General features: G+C 45.3%; 1 protein-coding gene across 8 annotated transcripts in view; it reads left to right on the top strand.

Annotated features, from left to right (window-relative positions):
• The window catches only part of SCNN1A (sodium channel epithelial 1 subunit alpha), a 28,889-nt gene extending 8,484 nt beyond the window's left edge, over positions 1-20,405 (top strand). For 6 of the 8 annotated variants that reach the window (XM_048504635.1, XM_048504639.1, XM_048504638.1 and 3 more), the window contains 12 exons: positions 1,846-2,254; positions 3,809-4,064; positions 6,371-6,558; positions 9,152-9,252; positions 10,663-10,826; positions 12,861-12,959; positions 13,090-13,207; positions 13,354-13,432; positions 13,897-13,954; positions 14,752-14,807; positions 17,141-17,216; positions 19,864-20,405. In XM_048504635.1, the coding sequence (XP_048360592.1) occupies positions 1,846-2,254; positions 3,809-4,064; positions 6,371-6,558; positions 9,152-9,252; positions 10,663-10,826; positions 12,861-12,959; positions 13,090-13,207; positions 13,354-13,432; positions 13,897-13,954; positions 14,752-14,807; positions 17,141-17,216; positions 19,864-20,184 (1,925 nt within the window). In that variant the 3' untranslated portion in view covers positions 20,185-20,405. The remainder of the gene's footprint in view (positions 1-1,845; positions 2,255-3,808; positions 4,065-6,370; positions 6,559-9,151; positions 9,253-10,662; positions 10,827-12,860; positions 12,960-13,089; positions 13,208-13,353; positions 13,433-13,896; positions 13,955-14,751; positions 14,808-17,140; positions 17,217-19,863) is intronic. The other 2 variants (XR_007245150.1, XM_048504642.1) reach the window with 2 other exon arrangements.
• Positions 20,406-21,535: the final 1,130 nt, after the last annotated feature.

The raw sequence follows: 21,535 nt of genomic DNA, 5'->3' as shown, positions 1-21,535 counted from the left end.
AGAAGAAGAGTTTGGATTTATAACCTGCTTTTTTCAACTGTAAGGAGTCTCAAAACTACTTACAAACTCCTTCCCTTCCTCTCCCCACAACAGACACCTTGTAAGGTGGGAGGGGTTGAGAGAGTTCAGAGAGAACTGTGAATAGCCCAAGGTCACCCAGCAGGCTTCATGTGAAGGAGCGAGGAAACAAATCCGGTTCACCAGATTAGAGTCCATGGCTCTTAACTACTACATCACACTAGCACCTGCCGAACAGTCTTAATGGGTGTGGGATAAATCCATCAATAAATCAGGTCCATATTTTTTAACTTCCAAACAGGATGTCAACTCAACTGATGCATGTTTGAGTATTCTTATTACCCTGCCTCAGAAGGACATATTTATGTTTTAAGTCTTTTTCTGTAGATTCTTCTGTAGATTCTTTTTCTGTGATTCTTGCTGGAAATTACCGCTGATGGATTTCGATCAGTACAGCTCAACTATTTTTCCTCTCACTGAACCCCAAAATGCCCCTCAAAATGATGCTCCTGAGGATTAGGAAGAATGGGGAGGGATTTGGGAGGTCTGCAACAGGGAGGAGCAGTCTGCAAAAATTGCTTTCCTTTCCACCAGCAGGGAGGGAAGTTGGCATGATAATATAGCCTGATTTCATCAGATCTCAGAATCTGTGCAGGGTTGGTACCATCAAGGAAGACTCTGTAGAGAAGGGCAATGGTGAACCACCTCAGCTTCTCGCTTGCCTCGAAAGCCCCTTGCTGGTATCAACTTAAAACAGCTGTGACTTGACAGCACATTTGTACGTAACTGGATCAGACCAGAGTCCATCTAGTCCAGCCCTCTGCTACTCGCAGTGGCCCACCAGGTGCCTTTGGGAGCTCACATGCAGGATGTGAAAGCAATGGCTTTGTGCGGCTGTTGCTCCCAAGCACCTGGTCTGCTAAGGCATTTGCAATCTGAGATCAAGGAGGATCAAGGAGGATCAAGATTGGTAGCCATAGATCGACTTCTCCTCCATAAAACTATATATGAGATTGGCAATGATGATGACTACCTTCTTGTCAGTCCTCTTCTTCTTCACCTTGACCTCAACTGTTGCCAGGCCCAATTCAAAGGTCTAGTTCTTACCTCTATGTCCTCAATAGTTTAGGACCAGGACACCTGAAATACCATCAGATCCTCTGAAGATGCCAGCCACAGATGCAGGCGAAATGTCAGGAGAGAATGATGCTAGAACATGGCCATACAGCCCGGAAACCACACAGCACCCCACCTGAAATACCATCCATACAGTTCAGTCTACCAGTTAAGCTCTGTCTTCTAAACTCTGTTTTCTGTGACCACACCTTCAAAGATGAGATGAGTGGTGACTACAGAGAGGACATTTTCAGTGGTGGCTCCTCACACTTGGAACACACTCCCCCTTGAGATTCCCCTGGCACCTATCAGACAGGACAAAATGTTTCCTTTTACCCAATCTTTTAATTAAGGGGTGTTATATTTTAAGCTTTTTTAATGGTCTGCATCTGGTCTTTTTAATGAACATTCTATGCTGTTTTTATATCCCTAGTTTGTTTTTTAATGAGTAGTTTATTTTACGTTGATAATTCATTATGAATTGATGATATTGTTTTTGTTAGTAAGTCACCTTGAGCAGAATTGTAGATTCTAAAGAAGCAGCATCAAATCACCTAAATACATGAAGGCGTGTCATGGCACTCCAGTTTCAAATGCTGTCACATTTGGCATGCGAATTTACATTTTGAATCTGGAATTTCATGCCGAGAACCTGAATGTTGACACTGGAAACTCATGTGAACTCAAAGTGTTTCTGAATATTTGCTTTAGCAATACCTGCAACCATGAAGTCTGCAAAACAGCCAGAGGGCAAGACGGCTGAGCCATCCAAGATGGAGACGAAGGAACCAAAAGTTCAGGAGCAGGCAGAGGCAGAAGAAGAGGAAGAGGATGACAATGAAGGCCTCATTGGATTCTTCAGATCCTACCAAGAGCTATTCCAGTTCTTTTGCAACAACACAACCATCCATGGGGCCATCCGGCTGGTTTGCTCTAAGAGGAACAAGATGAAGACTGCCTTCTGGTCGGTTCTCTTCTTCCTTACCTTTGGTCTTATGTACTGGCAGTTTGGAATAATCTATGGTGATTACTTTAGCTTTCCCGTCAACCTGAACTTGAACCTCAACTCCGATAGACTTACCTTTCCAGCCGTCACACTGTGTACCCTCAATCCCTACCGGTAAGTCCAGTGAGGTGGTGTACAGCGGGGGTGATTTGAATCTTGCATGGTCTACTTTTGTCCCTGCAAGAATCCATGTGTTTAGCTGATGTGCCTTTGATTTTCAAAACCAACAAACTGAAGGGAAACAAAACCCAACCAGCAAAACAAGCTTGGAACCAGAAGGCTGAGAGAAAAGACATTTCCTGCCTCAAAACGATTTATTTTGGTTGTGCAGAAAAGGCCACAGTGTGTGTGTTTAATTTCTGATTTAATGTGTGGATTTATACGTATGTTGCTGTGGGTTAAAATGTAAATCTCTAGAGTAAGAAAGAAAGAACTGGATGGATGAGTTCAGTGATTTATGACTGAATGGCAGCTGTGGTGTAGTGGTAAGGAGTGGTGGACTCTAATCTAGTGAGCTGGGTTTGTTATCCCACTTCCATTCATGAAGCCTGCTGGGTGACCTTGGGCTAGTCACAGTTCTCTCAGAACTCTCTCAACCAGTGGTGGGATCCAAAAATTTTAGTAACAGGTTCCCATGGTGGTGGGATTCAAACTGTGGCGTAACGCCAATGGGGCTGGGCGGGGCATGACGGGGGCAGGGCTGGGCATTCTGGGGACGCGGCATTCTTGAGCGGGACTGTGGCAAGGACGCAGCCACTATGCCGGTCCTTGGGTGGGAAACAAATACATGCAAGCGCAGGCTGCCACGCACGTCGGTGCACCTCCTGCTAGACTGCTTCAAGTTCTGTGCGCTACTGCTGAGAGGAGGGGCTTAACTAAGGCAAAAATCACGTGGCAAAATCACCAATTAGTATCCCCCTCTCCGCACACACAAATAATTAGTAACCTACTCTCGGGAACCTGTGAGAACCTGCTGGATCCCACCTCTGCTCTCAACCTCACCTGCCTCACAAGGTTTCTGTTGTGGGAAGGGAAAGGAGTTTGTAAACATCTTTGAGTCTTCATACAGGAGAGAAAGGGGGATATAAATCCAAACTCTTCTTCTTTATCATCATCTTGTTCAGCAGTTTGCAAGAGGCTGTTTATCAGGAATTGGCCAGTAGTCCACAGATGGACTACAGTCTACCTTCTGCCCAGGTATGGTCTCCAATATGGTGTCTGTGGATGATATGGTGCACACCACTGTGTATTCTGGTGCTACTTGCTCCTTCCCTGAAATATCTCTTCCCCAAAGCAAGGAACCAATCCTGACTTTCCCCTGGCTCACTGGAACTGGAAATGCTTTAGAAGAGCCCAGAGAGTATGATTTTAGGGTCTACAGGAAACAAACCATTGGGAACAGCTCTCTCTGTGGGATAATTGGTTTGGAACATCTTAATATTTTTGTGGAACTTCCCAGCATTTTGTGATTGGCACCAACCATGGTAACCATGTTGTGACTGATTCTGCAACTGTGGTAGAAGTTTTGTTATGGTGCCCACTACTTGTTCTCCAAATTCCAAAATTGTCTATGTGTTCAACAAGGTTGGATGCCCCTGAAGTCTATCCTTGAAGCAGGATCCACCTGTAGAAATGTGAACCTGGCAAGCCCGTCTTTCCATCTTTTAGGTACAGTGCTCTCCAGCATGATCTGGAAGACCTGGATCGCATCACCCACCGGACACTGATGGATATGTACAAATACAACATGCCACTGGGACAAAAAAAACGTATGAGCCAGACTGGTAGGAAACGTAGATCCAGAAGCCTATATCACCAAATCCAGCGTCACCCACTGCGTAGACAGAAACGGGACAGTCAAGGCAGCATGGAGGATAACAATCCCGAAGTGGGCATGAACGACTGGCGAATTGGCTTCATCCTGGTAAGGAAGCTTCCCTCCCCCTTCAGCTCCCACTCCAGATGCATCTCCACTCCCTCCATTTCTGTCTCGTATCTCTTCCACCCATGAGTCTTGCTCTGTGTAGTGTTTTTGCTGGTGCTAGGAAAGGATGAGGGCTGAGAAGGGCATTCAGGCCCCTGATTCACCAAATGGCAACTCACAAAATCCTGCTTTCCCGTCAACCTGAAGTCAGCACACCTTTCACTGTTTGAGGTCAAGGCCGTATTATCCATAAGGCTGACTAGGCTGAAGTCAAGGGGCCCTGCAGTGAACAGGGGCCCATCAGGGGTTCCTTTTTGCTGTGGCACTGTTACCAGTCCTCTAGGTTAAAGGACTTTGCACTTAGTGCTGTAGCAATACTTGTACATTTGTATTTATCCAAATATATACTGTCATAAGTATACTATATATGTATGTACAGTGGTGGGATCCAAAATTTTTAGTAACAGGTTCCCATGGTGGTGGGATTCAAACTGTGGCGTAGCACCAATGGGGCTGGGCTGGGTATGACGGGGGCGTGGCCGGGCATTCGGGGATGGGGCATTCCTGGGCTGGGCTGTGGCAAGGACGCAGCCTCTGCGCCGGTCCTTGAGCGGGAAACAAATGCACGCAGGCGCAGGCTGCCATGCACGCCGGTGCACCTCCTGCTAGACTGCTTCAAGTTCTGCACACTACTGCTGAGAGGAGGGGCGTAACTAAAGCAAAAATCACGTGGCAAAATCACCAATTAGTAATCCCCTCTCGGCACACACAAATAATTAGTAACCTACTCTCGGGAACCTGTGAGAACCTGCTGGATCCCACCTCTGTTTGAATATATGTTTGTGTGCATACATGTATATATGTGTGTGTATTCACATGCATGTATTACTTTAATGCCATATTGCTTACCAGTTCCTTTTTTGTCAGTAATGCCAATATTCCCTATATTCCCAATAATTCCAATATTTCGTCCCTAATTCCCATATTCAGGCAAGAGTAATAAAAGGTGGGAGATTCATTTCAATTCATATCTATTCTTCCACCTATTTTAGTCCATTTCTATGAAATGTTTATTGTTGTAAACGTCTCCACTTACCTGTGGAATTTTATAGAATTCCCTACGATCCCTTTTCATACAGCCACATGCTGAACAAGCACCCATTATATTAAAAAACTGAGAAGTTGCAAGGCACACTTGTAGTCAACTGGGGTTTGTTTTGAGTCAGTAGAAGGAGACAGTGGGCTAATAGCAGTAGTGTCAGGGTTTTGATGTCATGCTGTGTCCTCCCTTATTACACCTCAATGAGCAATAGTCTAATCGTGACCTTGATCACATATGTTCAAATTTCCCATGAGCTGTTGGGACCAGCTGTGATGGGGTGAAAGATTGAAATACCAGAGGTGATCCAAAGTACCTGAAAGGCTAGGGGCCCTGGTCATGGGTTAATATGGTTTATTTGGGGTGGTAGGGCAGGGGTCCCTAATGCAGTGCCCATCGATGCCATGGCATCCACCAGCCAAGTGCTGTTAGAAAGTAAATATGGCCAGGTGGGACTTTTGCCCAAAGAAATTTCTGACTCACTATTGGAGATTTGATTGGCAGATTTTTGAAAATGTTACTTTGGCAGCAAATGCACAGGGATCTTCATTGTGTGACTGATGGTAAGCTGCAGCAACCATCCTGTGAGTCCACCTCCTGGACACACGTGGCCGCCTGTTGAGGCCAAGCTGAGCGACCTTGGACCCAGTCAATGGCAGTGGAGGTCCAGATTGTGATGCGCACCACCATTACTAACAGCTAAGAACAAGCTGAGCTCCACTGTGCTGCCCTAGCAGACACTTGGATGGTTGGACCAAATAACCAGGGCGTCCTGGCAAAGGAAACACGTCTTTACGCTATGAGAGATTAAAATGTGGAATTCACAGCCAATGGAGGTCGTCCATCATGACTAGCAGCCATTGATAACTCCATCTTCCACATATTTTTCCACTCCACTTTTAAAGACTTCTTAGTTGGCAACCATCACCACATCCTTGGCAGCAAGTTCCACCATTTAACCATGCATTGTGTGAAGAAGAATTCCCTTTGGTCTCTCCTGAATCTCCCGCCCTTCAGGCTCAGTGGATGACCCCAGGGTTCTGGTATTAAGAGAGAAGAAAAGCTTATCCCTGTCCATTCTCTTTCCACCATGCACAATTCTATAGACCTCTATCATTCCTCCCCTTGCTTGTCCTGGCAAAAGGAAGGTCTCGGTTTCCACCTTTGTCTTGGGGTGGCCTGACATGATTGTTCATTCCCTTTGCAGTGGAATGAAAACAAGACTGACTGTTTCCACCAAATGTACTCGTCAGGTGTGGACGCTGTGCGAGAGTGGTACAGCTTCCATTATATCAACATCCTGGCCCGGATCCCTGCCACCAAGGACCTAGATGAATCCAACTTTGAGAGCTTCATCTATGCCTGCCGTTTCAACGAGGCATCGTGCAACAAAGCGTGAGTCCCCAAAGAACTGTTATGGGGCCCAGTTATCTTCCGCTCCAGTCGGGTTTACAGAATGTTGTTTTATGGATTGAAAAGATTAATGTTCTGCCTTTCCCACAGTTGCTCAATGTGGCTCACATTATCACTGTAAACCATTTTTTAAAACCAGTGATAAGTTATTTGCTTAGCAGGGCAATCCTATGCAGACTTACACCAGTTTTTTTAAAAAATGGGGATCAGCAGCACAATCTACATTCCTCTCTTCTCTTTCTGTTGACAAAAGATTGCATAATGCAGCCAATCAGATTTGTGATCTCAGATATGAAGAATGCAGTTTTATCCATAAAACAACTTTTGTCGCTCTGAATGGGTTAATGCTTTCACCCAATTTTGCAGCTTGCTCTGAACGATGACTGAAAAGAAGGGTGAATGAGGGGGACGGAGTATTTAGCTGCCCTGACTTGTGTGATCCAGGCTAGCCAAACCATCTTGTAAACTAAGTAGGGTCAGCCCTGTGCAAAAGCATTCTTTGAAAAACCTACAGGATTTCCATAAGTCAGTTGTGATTGATAATATTCTCCCCACCACCATGTTTGGCTAAATGCGTGCACTTTCCCAGTAGGGGGATTGGGGTTTTTTAGTATTAAAATCAATATCTCACATCAGGGTATTCATCGTCACTACAATGTCATTTGGGCAAATGTTTTAAAACTCCACTTATTCTAACCACAGTCTGATCATTCCAACTTTATCAGGCATATTAACTTTTTTATACTCTCATAATGTCTTCATGTCTTCAGATGTTTATAGGTAAGTTTTATTTCCAGGGAGAGAAGAATGGATGAGGAAAGGAAATGGATATAGGGAGCATGAGAACAAAGAAAAGGAGGGAGAGGGAATTGTTCAGTGGTCTGATGCTGAACTCTCGAAATCCTGCCTGTCTCTCACTGTTCTCTCAGCCTAAGTGCTACCAGTTCATTTCCAAGGCATTCCCCACTATGGCTTATTTATTTACTTCATTTATACATCACTTTGCTCCCCAATGTTGACCTGAAGTGGCTCACATCATTTTCCTCATCTCCATTTTATCTTCAGAACAACCCTGTGCAGTAGGTTAGGCTGAGAGCCTGTGAATTATCCAAGGCTCCCCAGGAATTTCTCCTACTCTTGCCAGTAAAGACCATAGGAACATGGGAAAAATCCTAGAGCATCACTCATCTCCCACTCCTTGGTTGCTTGAGGCTGAGAGAATGGAACCAAGGGCAGCAGTGTAATCCACGTGAGTGGGCAAAATGACAAGCTTATTCCCCAACCCCCTGCCCCACCCACACAGGAATGTCAAAGTCTTCGTAAAGTGTTCTAAAGGGGCCTATAGAAACTCTTGGTTAGTGTACCTGGATTGAGATTCTTGGGGACAGGAATGGTAAACATTAGGCACAAAGCTGATACATTTTTTTTGTCAATGTGAATTTTTAAAAGAATAATCAACCATCTCAGCTCTGTTGGAATCATGTATGTCCTGAGAAAGAGTGTTCTAGGAAAACCATTATTCCACTACCTCAAGAATAACCTGGGCATGAGAACCAGGCTTGATTCCCCACTCCTCCACATGAGCGACAGACTCTAATTTAGAGAACCAGGTTGGATTTTCCACTCCTCCACATGAAGCCTGCTGGGTGCCCCTGGGCTAGTCACAGTTCTTTCACTATTCTGTCAGCCCTACCTCACAAGGTGTTTGTTGTGGGAAGGGAAGGAGTTTGTAAGATGCTTTGAGACTTCTCACAGTTGAGAAAGGCAGGGTATGGCAGGAATTGAACTTGGGACTTTCGGGATGCAGATGCTTTACTACTGAGCCGCAGCCCAAGGTCATGACGAATCAGGCCATCAGTGTTAGTTAGCCACATTGGGTAGACCTATTTTTGTAGGCAGCAAATGCCACTGCCACGGAATCGTGGTTGCACTGAGTCAGCTTGGCCTCCAGTCAAGCCACTGTTGTTTCCAGTGGCTGTTTTGAGTTCTTTGACAACTCATCTTGCGTAACCTTACCTTCATCAACTTACCTTCCTTTCACAACTTATTTACTCCTCTTTTTCCTCCCAAGCCCACCTGCTTCTGACACTTGGGTTTGTTTTGATTCAGTGCTTGAATACTGTTGATCCTTGTTCAATTAGAATGACTTTTAAGCCATGCAGATCTGCACCTGATGCGGCTGATACCTTGTTTATGGTTTAGACACAGCTTGAGGATGTTACCTTGACCTCTTTCCTGCATCTGCCAGTGTCACTCATCTTCTGTGAGAAGCACTTCTCTGGGAACAGGAGGAACCCACAATGGGTTTCCTGGAATAAATAGTCTCTTGCAAGGTTCACCTGTCACAAGTGCACTTCAGTAAGTGTTTGAAGGTCAAGTGAATGGGGCTACTGAGCCAATATTTTAATCCAACAGAGCTCTTTTTCAGAGTGTACGTTAAGCAATGCACTTACCTAGATAACTAGCTTGATCTTGTCAGATCTCGGAAGCTAAGCAAGGCCAGCTCTGGTTTGTATTTGGAGGTAAAAAGGTAAAGACTGTGATTGACCAGGATGTTTTGTATCTTTTCTCTCAGGAATTACACACATTTCCACCACCCCATTTATGGGAACTGCTACACCTTCAATAACAATAATAGCACTCTCTGGATGTCTTCTCTGCCTGGGATCAATAATGGTGAGCAGGTGAACGTTGAGTAGTAAGGGATGCCACAAAAAGCTGCTCCAGCCCATGACACTTTTTAAAATCTGCACCCAATGTGCAAGTAGCAGATGCTAGAGAGGCCCCTCAGATTTTTTTAAAAATTCATTGGGGTTCTCTTTAAAATGTGTGGTCTGCAGCCCCTCTCCTGTACCAACAAGGGTCCCATTTGCCTACACAAATCCTGACCTGGATGGCATAGACTAGCCTGATCTCATTAGATTTCAGAAGCTAAGCAGGGTTGGACTTGGTAAGTATTTGGATGGGAGACCACCCAAAAATCCCAGGGTTGCTATGCAGAGGTCGTCAATGCCTAACCACCTACCTCAGAGCATCTCTTGCCCTGAAAACCCTATGGAGTTACCATAAGTCAGGTGCAACTTGATGGCCACCACCAGTTCATGCAAATGAGGTGGGAAAACTGTTTGAGGGTTGCTCTTTAGGCTACAGGTGAGTGTGTTCACCTGGGTAGTCATCCGGATTTGGAATCCAGATTGTCAGATCCAATGGGAGTCTGGACTCTTGTAAGCTCATACCTTAAAAATCAAGCTGGTCTTTAAAGTACTACTGGACTCAAAACTAGCTGACAAAGGAAGCTTTGGATCTTGGAAGCTCATCTTCCAACAAAAACCTTGTTTGTTTTATTTATTGTATTTTATTAGATTTATATTCCACCCCTTCCTGGCTGGGGCCTGACTCAGGGCGGTTTACAGCTATCACACAATACAATAAATATAAGGTAAAAATTGAAAGGAAACATACAAAGTATATACCAATATTAATATTGATGCCTTATAAACATAACTAAAAGATGGTGCCCATACCTATAATCGCACTCTGATCTGGAGAACCAGATTTGATTCCCCACTCCTCTAGGTGACCTTGGGCTAGGCACAGTTCATTCAGAGCTCTTTCAACCCCACCTATTTGTTATGGGGAGAGGAAGGAAAAGGAGTTCGTAAGCCACTTTGAGTCTCCTTGCAGGAGAGAAAGGTGGGGTATAAATCCAAACTCCTCCTCTTCTCTTCATATCGAAGTTTATGATCTCTAAGGTGGTACTGGGTTCCAATTGAGCTGTTTTGCTGCAAACCAAGATGATTACCCAGGAGAATTCCAGGTCCTAGATGGAGGTTAGCAACCCTATAGACGACCCCTTTCTGTACTACCTAGTACAGAAAGCTGCCTTTATTGAATCTGAACCTCGGCAGTAGGAGGTAACTCTCAGAGGACTTTTTGACTCAGCTAAGATTTGGCTCTGAAATCCCTACAAGCCCAGTCCTTAATCTCTTGCCATCCTTAAGTCTACTTCCCTTACCTCACCTCCTCACACTCTTTTCATATCCTCCCTCTTCTAACCATTTTCTTGTGCTCTCCCCATCTCTGCAGGCCTCTCTCTAGTTGTCCGAACAGAGCAGAATGACTTTATCCCTCTCCTCTCCACGGTAACAGGAGCCCGAGTGATGGTCCATGCTCAGAATGAGCCAGCTTTCATGGACGAGGGGGGGTTTAATGTGCGTCCTGGCATGGAAACCTCCATCAGTATGAGAAAGGTAAGGCGGAGACGGTTAGAGATTCAGCATGCATGGCAGGATACCAAACTCCAGGTGCAGCCTGGAAATCACTCAGATTTACAACTGATCTCCAGATGAGCGACATCAGTTTCTTAGGAGAAAAGGGCTGTTTTGGAGAGGGGACTCTATGGAATGTGCCCCACTGAGGTTCCCTCCCCACTCTCCAAATGATGCTTTTGCCAGGCTTCACTCTCAAATCTCCAGGAATTTCTCAAGATGGCAGTCATAGTTGGGGGAGACATCTCTTGTTATGGGCCCACCCGCAGTGGTAGGGTTCAAATAATTTAACAACCGGTTCCGGTGGTGAGATTTAAATAATTCAACAACTGTTTGTTTACAAGCACCATTTTAACAACTGGTTCTGCCGACGTGGTGCGAACCTGCTGAATCCCACCACTGGACCCAGGGAAGAACAAGCATATGGATGCAACAAAATCCATTTTGTTCTGCAGTCTATTGTCTACAATTACAGGTCATGAGAGGTCAAAATAAAATAACTTCCATTATTATGCGGTTCTATGAAACTAGTGTTTAACAAACAGCACCATGAACCTTCCTCATGACCATCATTGATTTATTGTCTATAGTCGTTTTCAAGGAGAGAAAAAACTATTATTGATTGCAGAAAATGATCAACCATCTGGCCTCTCCCCCCCCCCCATTTTCCTGACCTGAAGCAACACTGGAGGGGTGTTATTTGGTCTGCTGGGGGAATCCACAAGTGTAGAGATAGGTTTCCCCAGTAGGCCAGATAGTTCCTGCCACATTACAGGTTGGGAAAGCAGGGTGGGGGGGGGGTAGTTGAAGGGTGTCTGGGTGCACAATCTGAATAGAACACAGCAGGCACGGAAACTGTGAACAAGTTGCATGTCAGGTGTGGTTGTTATTCAAAACACAGGATGGAAACCCTACCCACTCCATGTACTTTAGATAATGTACACATATCCATTATGGAGTACACAGGTTGGCTCTGACATCCCACCCTTTATAAAAAATCATACATGAGTTGCAGGTTCTCAGTTTGCCTGTGCATGATTTGGAGCAGGACCATAGCTCTCTGGAAGAAGAGCCTTCAGCCTAACTGTGCATAGTGCCCTGAAACAGTCTGGCGAGCACTCAGCAACCCTACTTAGATCCAACCTGGGTACTTTGTGATGTGTGCAGTAGCCAGTATTGGTGACAGGTATTTCTAGGAATCGACAGAAACTCTTGTGTTTTTACCATAGAGTTTCCATCAATTCCTAGAGCTACCCACCGTCACTTCCAGTTTTTCTTCAGAAGTGATGCTATTACACCAGTAACACTGCTAGTCCCCCCACCCCTGCAAACTTGAAGCTACGGTGTCGGTGGGCAACAGGAACTCAGGGCAGAGAATCTGGGGCTCGGCAGCCCTACTCAGACTCAAGTTGCATACTTTGTGATGTGTGAAGAATGCAGTACTGTTATGTTAGGGATCCTACACTACAGCAGGTCATTTGCTTCTAACCAAAATTGTCTGCAGCTTGCTTCTCCTTGAAGCCCATGTCCTACTGTCTGTGGAAGCAGGGATTGGCCAAAAGAAGACTACTCAGTGCTTGAAGTTGCTGAGCATATATCCTCACCTGGACAACTGCAGGCTAGCCGGCTCTCATCAGATCTCAGAAGCTAAGCAGGGTTGGCCCTGGTTACAATTTGGATGGGCAACCTCCAAGGACTACCAGGATCATGACATGGAGGCAGACAATAGCAAACCACCTCCAAACATCTCTTCCCTTAAAAACCCTATGGGTTTGCCACAAATCAGCTGTAACTTGATGGCACATGCGCGCACACGCACACATGCTGAGCACACAGAGACCTGGACAGTTCCTGACCTCAGACCAATCATGTTGTCAATTCACGCTCCAAAATCCAGCAGTATGCTAACTAAATAAAAGGAAACAAAAGAAAGCAACTCGGTAAGAGAGACAGGTGGAAATCGGAGAAAGGGGAGGAAGATACATGGAATTGATAAGTTTCAAATTGTTGGGACAGGAAACGACAAACCGCCTGGGAGGCAGCTACAGTGACTGCACTGAAAACGGGAGCGACGTTCCAGTGAAGAACCTGTACACGTCCCGTTACACTGAACAGGTATCTTCATTCCCCAATGCTGTTTCCACCACATGACCCACACCAAGTGAACCCGAGAATTGTCACGGGGGACTCCCTGGGATACTGTGATTCTTCTGTGTGCTCAGGGCTCTCCCTTGCCTTCTCCTAGATCTGCATTCGTTCCTGTTTTCAGACAATCATGGTGGAACGTTGTGGCTGTGGTCATTACTTCTACCCATTGCCATCTGGGGCAGTTTATTGTGACTACACTAAACACTCAGGCTGGGGTAAGTCCAGATGACAGAGCTGGCCTTTTGCCCATCCATTTTCCACCCCTGCTCCTTCACTCTTTGCTTGCTCATTCCGTAGACACGGCTTGGGCAACTAACTCATTGTACGTTCATCTCTCTCTCTGTCTCTCTCTCCTGCCGAGGTTATTGTTATTACAAACTCCAGGCTGAATTCAAGGCAGGCTTTCTGGACTGTTTCAGCAAATGTCGGAAACCATGCAAGTGAGTACGTTTCAAAACTCATGGAGTTGCATTCCTGAAGCTGGTCAAATTTCACAGAGCTTGCTCAGAGGAAGAAAGTAGTCAATAAAATGAAGCAAAACAGGGTTGAGATGCAAGATTAGATACGTTATATCAGCTGAGCCTTCCAAACTTTGGTTGTGGGCCTATCTCATAATTCCAAACATTCTTAATAAGTCCGGCAATGCTGTTCCGTTACATTTTTGGGAGGCCTATCACTGTATTGAATTTCTCTATTCTTGTATCATGAAAAACCCCTGGCTGCACATAGATGGCATCATTGTTGGACTTATCCAACATCTGACCTACCCAGCTTAACCATACAGGTTGGACACAATTTAGTCTAAATGACCAATAACATAGATAGAAGAATTTGGATTAAAAAGAGCTGGATATGCAGGTATTTCCCACAGTTTGGTGGCTGTAAACTTCTCCTGTTTCTTTAGGGTGACAGAGTATCAGCTGTCGGCTGGATATTCACGCTGGCCTTCTCCTGTGTCTGAGGTAGGGGAGATATTTTCTGGTTGTATATGCACTTTTAATCCACTTTCAGTGCACTTTAATTACTGCCTCCAAGTGGATTTTGTTGTTTCACTTAGTAAAATCCAGCTGTAAAGTGCATTGAAAGTGGGTTTAAAGTGCATTATTCTGCATGCATGAAAGCAGCCACAAATTACTTCGGGTAGAACCACCAATTCCATCCTCAGAAAATCCTGGCCATTTGGAGGGTGTGCCTCTGGGAAACAGGAAACTCACCAGGGATGTGATGGCATAAAACTTTACCTTCCAAAGTTCCCATTTCCTCCAGAGGAACCAATCTCTGTACCCCAGAGATCAATTGTAATTCTGGGAGAACTCTAGGTCCTACCTAGAAATTGGCAACCCTAACATCTGGGAATTACAGAGGGACTTCCTGTGTCCCATACAAATACACCTATGTCCTGGTTGTTTTGCAAATTAAAATGTAACTAGAAATGGGGAGAATTTAGAGTGAAGTAGCAGAGGGTGCTTCTTACAGGAAAACTCATTGTGTGTGTGTGGGGGGGGGTACATTGCAGGAATAAGAGCATAGAAAATGATTAAATGCTACCTTCCCCTGTCCACTCCAAATTCCCTCTTTCCGTTTTAAAAAACAGCACATCTTGATTACAGGTGTTTGAATTTGTATCTGACGAAGCCTCAAAAGCTCATACCATGAAAACCTTGTTGTTCTCTAAGGTGTAACACACTGCCAGTTCCAGAGCTGTGTGTGTTTGCCTTTTCTGATTGTTGTGCAACTCTCTCCTCCCTTGTCTTTCCAGGACTGGGTCTTTCACATGCTGTCTCGGCAGAATAAGTACAACATCACATCCAAGAGGTAGGAGCTCCACCTACAGTCAAAATGTGGGTTTTGAGTTTCAAAAGGAGGCTTGAGGGAGAGAATTCCATTAGCAGGCAGATACAAGCCATCTATGGGATTGCAGGGAATAGATGCAAACTTGCCAGGGAACAAGGTTGGAACCTCACCATGTGATCAACTCCTCAGAAGGCAGCAGTGGGGATTCTGGGATCAAAGAATAGATCCCTTTTTTTGCAGTTGTAGCCAGGTTGATGGAACCAAGGTTGGGGGTTCAGGAATAATGGAATAGAGGAAGTGATACAGGAAATCCTTTCTTCCCCAGAACAGTAAAAGCTGTTCTTAGAAATTACAGATTGGTGAGTGACCACAGGGAAGGTCATGAGACTTTGTCCAACGATAAAACATCTTTAGATAGTCACTACAGCAGGTAGCTATAAGGAATTTTTCTTTAAAGTATTTTTACCTCCATTGCTTCTCCATTTCAAGTTGCTCATAACCAACAGAAGCCCAGAGGCTAAACGCCCCAACTAGGGAAAGCCTTGTATTGTAGAGGAAACTCATAGCTGATAAACCTCTGCAACACAATTTTCATCTGATGCTCTCTCTCTCTCTCACACACACACACACAATGGATTGGCTGGATGTGTTTTTGCAGCAATTGAGTTCCATCCTTTTCAGAATAGCTGATTGCTGTGTGCCACTTCATTTTGTCTGCCTTGCCTACAAATCCAGGTGGCAAAGGCAGAGAATGTTAAGAAGGGCAGTGGCTCACTGAGAGAGCTCTTGCTCTGCATGCCAAAGGTCCCAGGTTCAAGCCCAGGGCTCTTCAGTTAAAAGAATATGTTATACCGAGCTGGACTAATTGCCACTTGGCCTAAGGCAGAATCAAATGTTCAACTTGGGAGGTTTCAACATTTTGTCCAAGTTGGGGTGAAATAGTACAGAAGATCAGAGCCCTACGTGAACAATTGTGGATTCAGACTCCCTGTGTCAGCCTCTACACGTCAGCCCTGTTATTTAAAGCTCATGGTGATTCACCACAACGTGCACATTGAGATCTTCACCACATGATGGGATTAGATAAGCCAAGCTACCCCAAAATGCACATTTATTCAAACATGGAAGATTTGAGTCCAGAAGCGTCTTTGGCAGACAGAATTTCCAGGGAATACAGTTTTGAGAGTCATCTGGCATATCTGGTGAAGGGAAATTTGACCCTTAAGGTCTTATACTCTGGAAATCTTGTTGGTCTTTAAGGTGCTACTGGACTCAAATCTTGCATTTCTACAAGAGACCAACATGGGTTCCCACCTAGAACATACTCAAAAGTAAGTCCCCCAAGTGAAAAGGACATTGAAAACTAGCATGGCGGGCTACTGCTATGGAACTCCTGATCACTGTGTGCAGGAGACTGATGTGGGACTCCTTTCAAAGAACTACCCTCCAGGCACTTTCTAGAGCTGGTTTTCCCACAGAAAACTGTGTACCATGTGCCTCTGCCTCCTGATTTGCTCCGGATTCACTGTGAGGGATGAGGAGGCCCTGGGAGCTAGGATTCAGTCACAGGATCCCTGATCTTGCTGAGCCTGTGGGTACGTTTGGTATTTAGAGAACAGGTAGCAGGGGGTGCCATAATAATATGGCTGCCATGGCAATGGGATCAATCACAAAACAGCTTAGCAAGGTTGGGGCCAGTCACAAAATGGTTTACCATGGTTGGAACCTATCACAGAATGTTGGGAAGCACCACAAAATGTTAGGATGTTCCAAACTGAGCACCCTTTTACGGTAGAGACAGCTGTATCCAAATAGATGCTCCCTGAAGCCTGAAAGTAATGCCTCTAGGGCTTATCCAAAGCAGTCCTGTTCCAGTAAGATAGAGGTACATCAGGACTGGTTCTGTACATTGTGAAGAAAAGCGATCTTAGCAGAAGAAGAAAGCAAGTGCTCGGAAGCCCATCAGAGGTACCGTGTGGGGCTGGCTTCCTAGACCACCCAACTTCCATTTGATGGCAAGGGATATAAAATATTTCTCAAATGGTGGAGGCCTGTAAGACTGATGAAATGAACTAGCAAAAAGATGAATTTGTTTTCTGCAGAAGAAGCAGATCAGCTAGGAATTTTGTATAGGGCTTCTGGGCTCATACTCTTACTGTTTGCAAAGTTTGGCTGTGCTACAGTGTGGCATGTGCAACTTTGACACAGACATGGGCTACGGCAAGTTCTGAATAGGCTGCAAGCTGAAAATGTGGAAGGGACAGAAGTTCATTGTGGGGAGAAATCACGTGGGGCAGAGTTGAAGGTGCCCATCTTTGCAAAGCTAGGTTCACTCAACCCTCTTTCATTACTAGGAATGGAATTGCCAAAGTGAATATATTTTTTCAGGAGTGGAATTATAAAAGCAACGGGGAGTCTCCTGCTTTCACAGTATGTATTCTGTTCGACATTGTTCAGCACATGGTGGCTCCGCGCTGCTCAGTCCCAAGTCACTTTCTCCCTACTGTTTCCATCTGGTATGGGTGGAAGTGCGACACAGGATTTACTCCCTGCTTCCCCACAGACCCTTGGTCCATGCAAGCATTTTCTGGTTTTGCCACCACCTTTCCTTACTCTGCTTTACTACAGTGTTTTTGGAAAGGATGCCGTAAAGCCTGGTTGGATGCCATGGGGACCTGAAAGCCCAGCTCTTTTCTGATCCCACCCACTTTGGTATCATTCAGTGTTCCCTGTGAGCCGTGGTGACTACGGGGTCACGTATTCACCGTATTGGTGCTGCACAGATTGGACAGCTGCCCAGCATGGGGAACTTTCACAGGTGGCTCAGTTCTGCTCACTGGTAGAGAACATCCGCACAGTCATGGGAAACAGTTAGAGGGTCATTACTCTCCACCCCATCCCACCCCCAGCCATGTCACTGAAAGGTAGGGTAATCAGTAAAAATCATTATTGCATTGTGACACTAAAGGCCTTCTAGTGGTGCAGGTGAGGGGATGACTGGGGGAAGGGATGGAAACTGTGGGGGAACTCACCATGTAGAAGGCTGACACTAAGAATCGCCATGGACTACAATTGCATGGCATGGGAATCTAGAGGCCTTCCTTCAAACGAATGCTTCTGGGTTCCAAGTAGTGCATTTTCCCAACAATGAACCACTAAGGACCCTTGTTTAGAAAACACTGCAGTTGGAAGTCTACAAAATTATGCATGGGGTAGAAAATGTTGACAGAGAGAAATTTTTCTCTCTTTCTCACAATACTAGAACCAGGGGGCATTCATTGAAAATGCTGGGGGGAAGAATTAGGACTAATAAAAAGAAACACTTCTTCACGCAACGTGTGATTGGTGTTTGGAATATGCTGCCACAGGAGGTGGTGATGGCCACTAACCTGGATAGCTTTAAAAGGGGCTTGGACAGATTTATGGAGGAGAAAGTCGAGTTTATGGCTACCAATCTTGATCCTCCTTTTGATCTGGAGATTGCAAATGCCTTAACAGACCAGGTGATCGAGGGCAGCAACAGCCGCATGAAGGCCATTGCGTTCACATCACTACATGTGAGCTCCCAAGAGAAAGCACCCTGGTGGAGCCACTCACAGTGTAACCCAGAGAGCTGGACTAGATGGACTTTGGTCTGATCCAGCTGGCTTGTTCTTATGTTCTTATGAAGTCCTGTTAGCAATGTTTTGGTTAGAGTTATCAGCACCTACTGGGCACTTTCTGAACCATCACTCAATAGCAAAGCAACTCTTCCCTTTACATCCTCCTCATTGTACTGCATTTTCATACCAGCCTTCAGAATACAATGCTCATATTGAAAGTCTTCTGAAACAGTCAAAATCAGAACTATGATTGAAGCAAAAAAGCTAATAAACAGCACAGCAAGCATTTTAATAGACTTCCAAAAGCAACATCTTTGTTTGTTCTCCTGACCCTGCACAGCAAGGCATTTTGAGGCTAATCAATTTGAATTTTAATTACATTTCATTCTTGCCTATCTAACCATGCTGCGATGGAAGTGGAAAGAAATTTCTTTAGCATTGCACATGGTCAATATTGCCAGCGCTTTGCATACAAAAATAGATTGCAAGGCAGCTCTTTTTGAATGTCTGATTCTAAAATTTGAGAATAAAATTTAGACCTACCCCAAATTTCAAAACTGCAGAATTTCTGTCCCCGCTCTTTACAAGTGCATAGGGGCAGTCATAGGTAACAAAACTACACTTGATGTTGGGGTCTCCATGGTTTGTGTTCTCAAACATTTTCCCCCTTTGGAAACAGCGCTCGTATAGGAAACAGTTATATTGGGATCAGAAAAAAGAGAGGGTGAAACCTTTCCTATCTCAAAATACATAGGCTCATTCCGCACATGCAGAATAATGCACTTTCAAACTGCTTTCAGTGCTCTTTGAAGCTGTGCGGAATGGCAAAATCCACTTGCAAACAGTTGTGAAAGTGGGTGCTGTGTGGTTTCCAGGCTGTATGGCCGGATGTTCTAGCAACGCTTAGAACCGCAAGCCATACAGCCTTCAGGCTCTATAACATAAGTGATTCCGGCCGTGAAAGCCTTCAACAATAAGTTGTGAAAGTGGTTTGAAAACGCATTATTTTGCGTGTGCGGAAGGGGCCATAGTTTCCTAAACTAAATGGCCCTGCAGTCCAGGTTTGCTAACCTCCAGATGGGATCTAAATATCTTGGAGAATTACAAATAATCTCCAGACAACAGAGATTTGGTCCCCTGGCTGCTTTGGAGGGTAGACTATATGCCGTGATATCCCACTGAGATCCTTCCCCAAAACCCATCCTTCCTAGCAACCCTAACATATTGCTGTTATTTGTCCTTGTGGATAAAGTAGCTTACTCATATCCCAAATGCAGGGCAAATGGTTCAAGAGCACCAATTTTGATTGTAAAGGAAAAGGGTTAAGACCTATCCCCCATCACACTCAGAACCAGGGGGCCCACAGCCTGCAAGTTCAAAAGGAAAACCAATTGGGACCACAGAACATTCTCAGGGTATTTCCTGAAGTATTGTAGCCTTCCCCATCTCCTCACTTTGCCCTCTCCACTTGGCAGGTGGTGACCCTGCTGTCCCAGCTGGGCAACCAGTGGAGCCTCTGGTTTGGCTCTTCCGTCCTTTCCGTCGTCGAGCTGGCCGAGCTGATTTTCGACTTCCTCGCCGTCACCTGCATCCTGGCCTTCCAGTGGGCCTACTTGCATCAATCCTCCGACCTCCCTGCCTCCAGCAGTCATGGCAACACTGCCTTCTGCAGCACACCTGTAATGCCAGGCTCCCCCCAGCATCTACCTGTTCCATCTGGGGTGGCCACCCTGCCCTCCTACAACAGCTTGGAGTCGCTAGCCACACACAGCTTCCCCTGCAGGGGAAGAGAGTGAGACCAAAGCCCCATTCCAGTCCCACTACATATCACAGCTGGAAAAGGGGCTCAGCTCCCACAGCCCACCACTGAGCAATGAGCCTGAAGGCGGAGGAGCTGGAAATACCTTCTAGAAAGTGGCAGACCCGATCAAATTGAAACCTGCCATACCAACATTAGGTGAACTGTAACTATCTAAAAATAACTATATTAAAGGGATGGGTTGTATCTATCAAAAAAGGGCTTTCTTTTTATCCCCTTTGTGTGATGCATGCAAGAGACCTTCAAATAAATGAGAAGTCACGCAAAGAGGAGAGCACAGCCCTGACATCTGTCCTAAGCCAGCTTCTCTGAATGCACAGCCTTTAGGAAAACTGCTTCAGAAGAGGTGACTCCAGGCAGTGCTAGCAAAGCAGAAAACAGGACTTGGTACTGTAACGTATGTTGTTTGCCCTAGATTGGATATTAGTGGGCTCATGCAGGCTGTGGAAGGGACTGGGCGGAACTGGGCTTCCTCACAGCTTCCACACATCTCCCTGGTTTTCCATGCCTTTCCTGCCTTTGCCCAAATCTGTTTTGCTGTGTCTGCATGGACAGGAAAGTCCATTTTGTCCTAGCCCCCTTTTTCCGCATTTTCTTTGACCTTGTCTCAAAGTTCCCCATTCTTTTAAAAATTCTGCATGTGTTTTACTCCCTCTGGCAGTCCATTTGATATAGTAGATCGATCCATCATTATTTCCCTGCTGATTCAAGCAGCAGCTTTTAACTCTTGAGAAAATCAGATGTGATATCATAATTGATCACAAGAAGGAGAAGGAGAAGGAGAGGAGGAGGAGGAGGAGGAATTTGGATTTATATCCCCCCTTTCTCTCCTGCAGGAGACTCAAAGGGGCTTACAATCTCCTTGCCCTTCCCCCCTCACAACAAACACCCTGTGAGGTAGGTGGGGCTGAGAGAGGTCCAAGAAGCTCAAGGTCACCCAGCTGGAGTGTGGGAGTGTGCAGGCTAATCTGAATTCCCCAGATAAGCCTCCACAGCTCGGGTGGCAGAGCTGGGAATCAAACCCCGTTCCTCCAGATTAGATACACGAGCTCTTAACCTCCTACACCACAGATGAAACAGAAATTTGGAAAGGATGAAAAAGTAAACGAGGAAAAGCCTTTTCGTGGCACCCATCCCTACCCTCAGCATGCCTAAAACACAAAAACCCTCTGGTTGAGGTGGACAGGGGCTACAAATTTTATTTTAACACTCAACACTTGATGTATTATAACAATCAAGTTATCATTGACATATAACATCAATCAGATTCTCTGAATTCTGAGGCCCCTTCTGCACATGTAGACTAATGCTTTTTCAGTCCATTTTCA

This window comes from Sphaerodactylus townsendi, linkage group LG07 (genome assembly GCF_021028975.2).
Source record: "Sphaerodactylus townsendi isolate TG3544 linkage group LG07, MPM_Stown_v2.3, whole genome shotgun sequence".
Lineage (NCBI taxonomy): Eukaryota > Metazoa > Chordata > Lepidosauria > Squamata > Sphaerodactylidae > Sphaerodactylus > Sphaerodactylus townsendi.
Note: the sequence above shows the minus strand (reverse complement) of the source record. Positions and strands in the feature narration are given on the sequence as shown.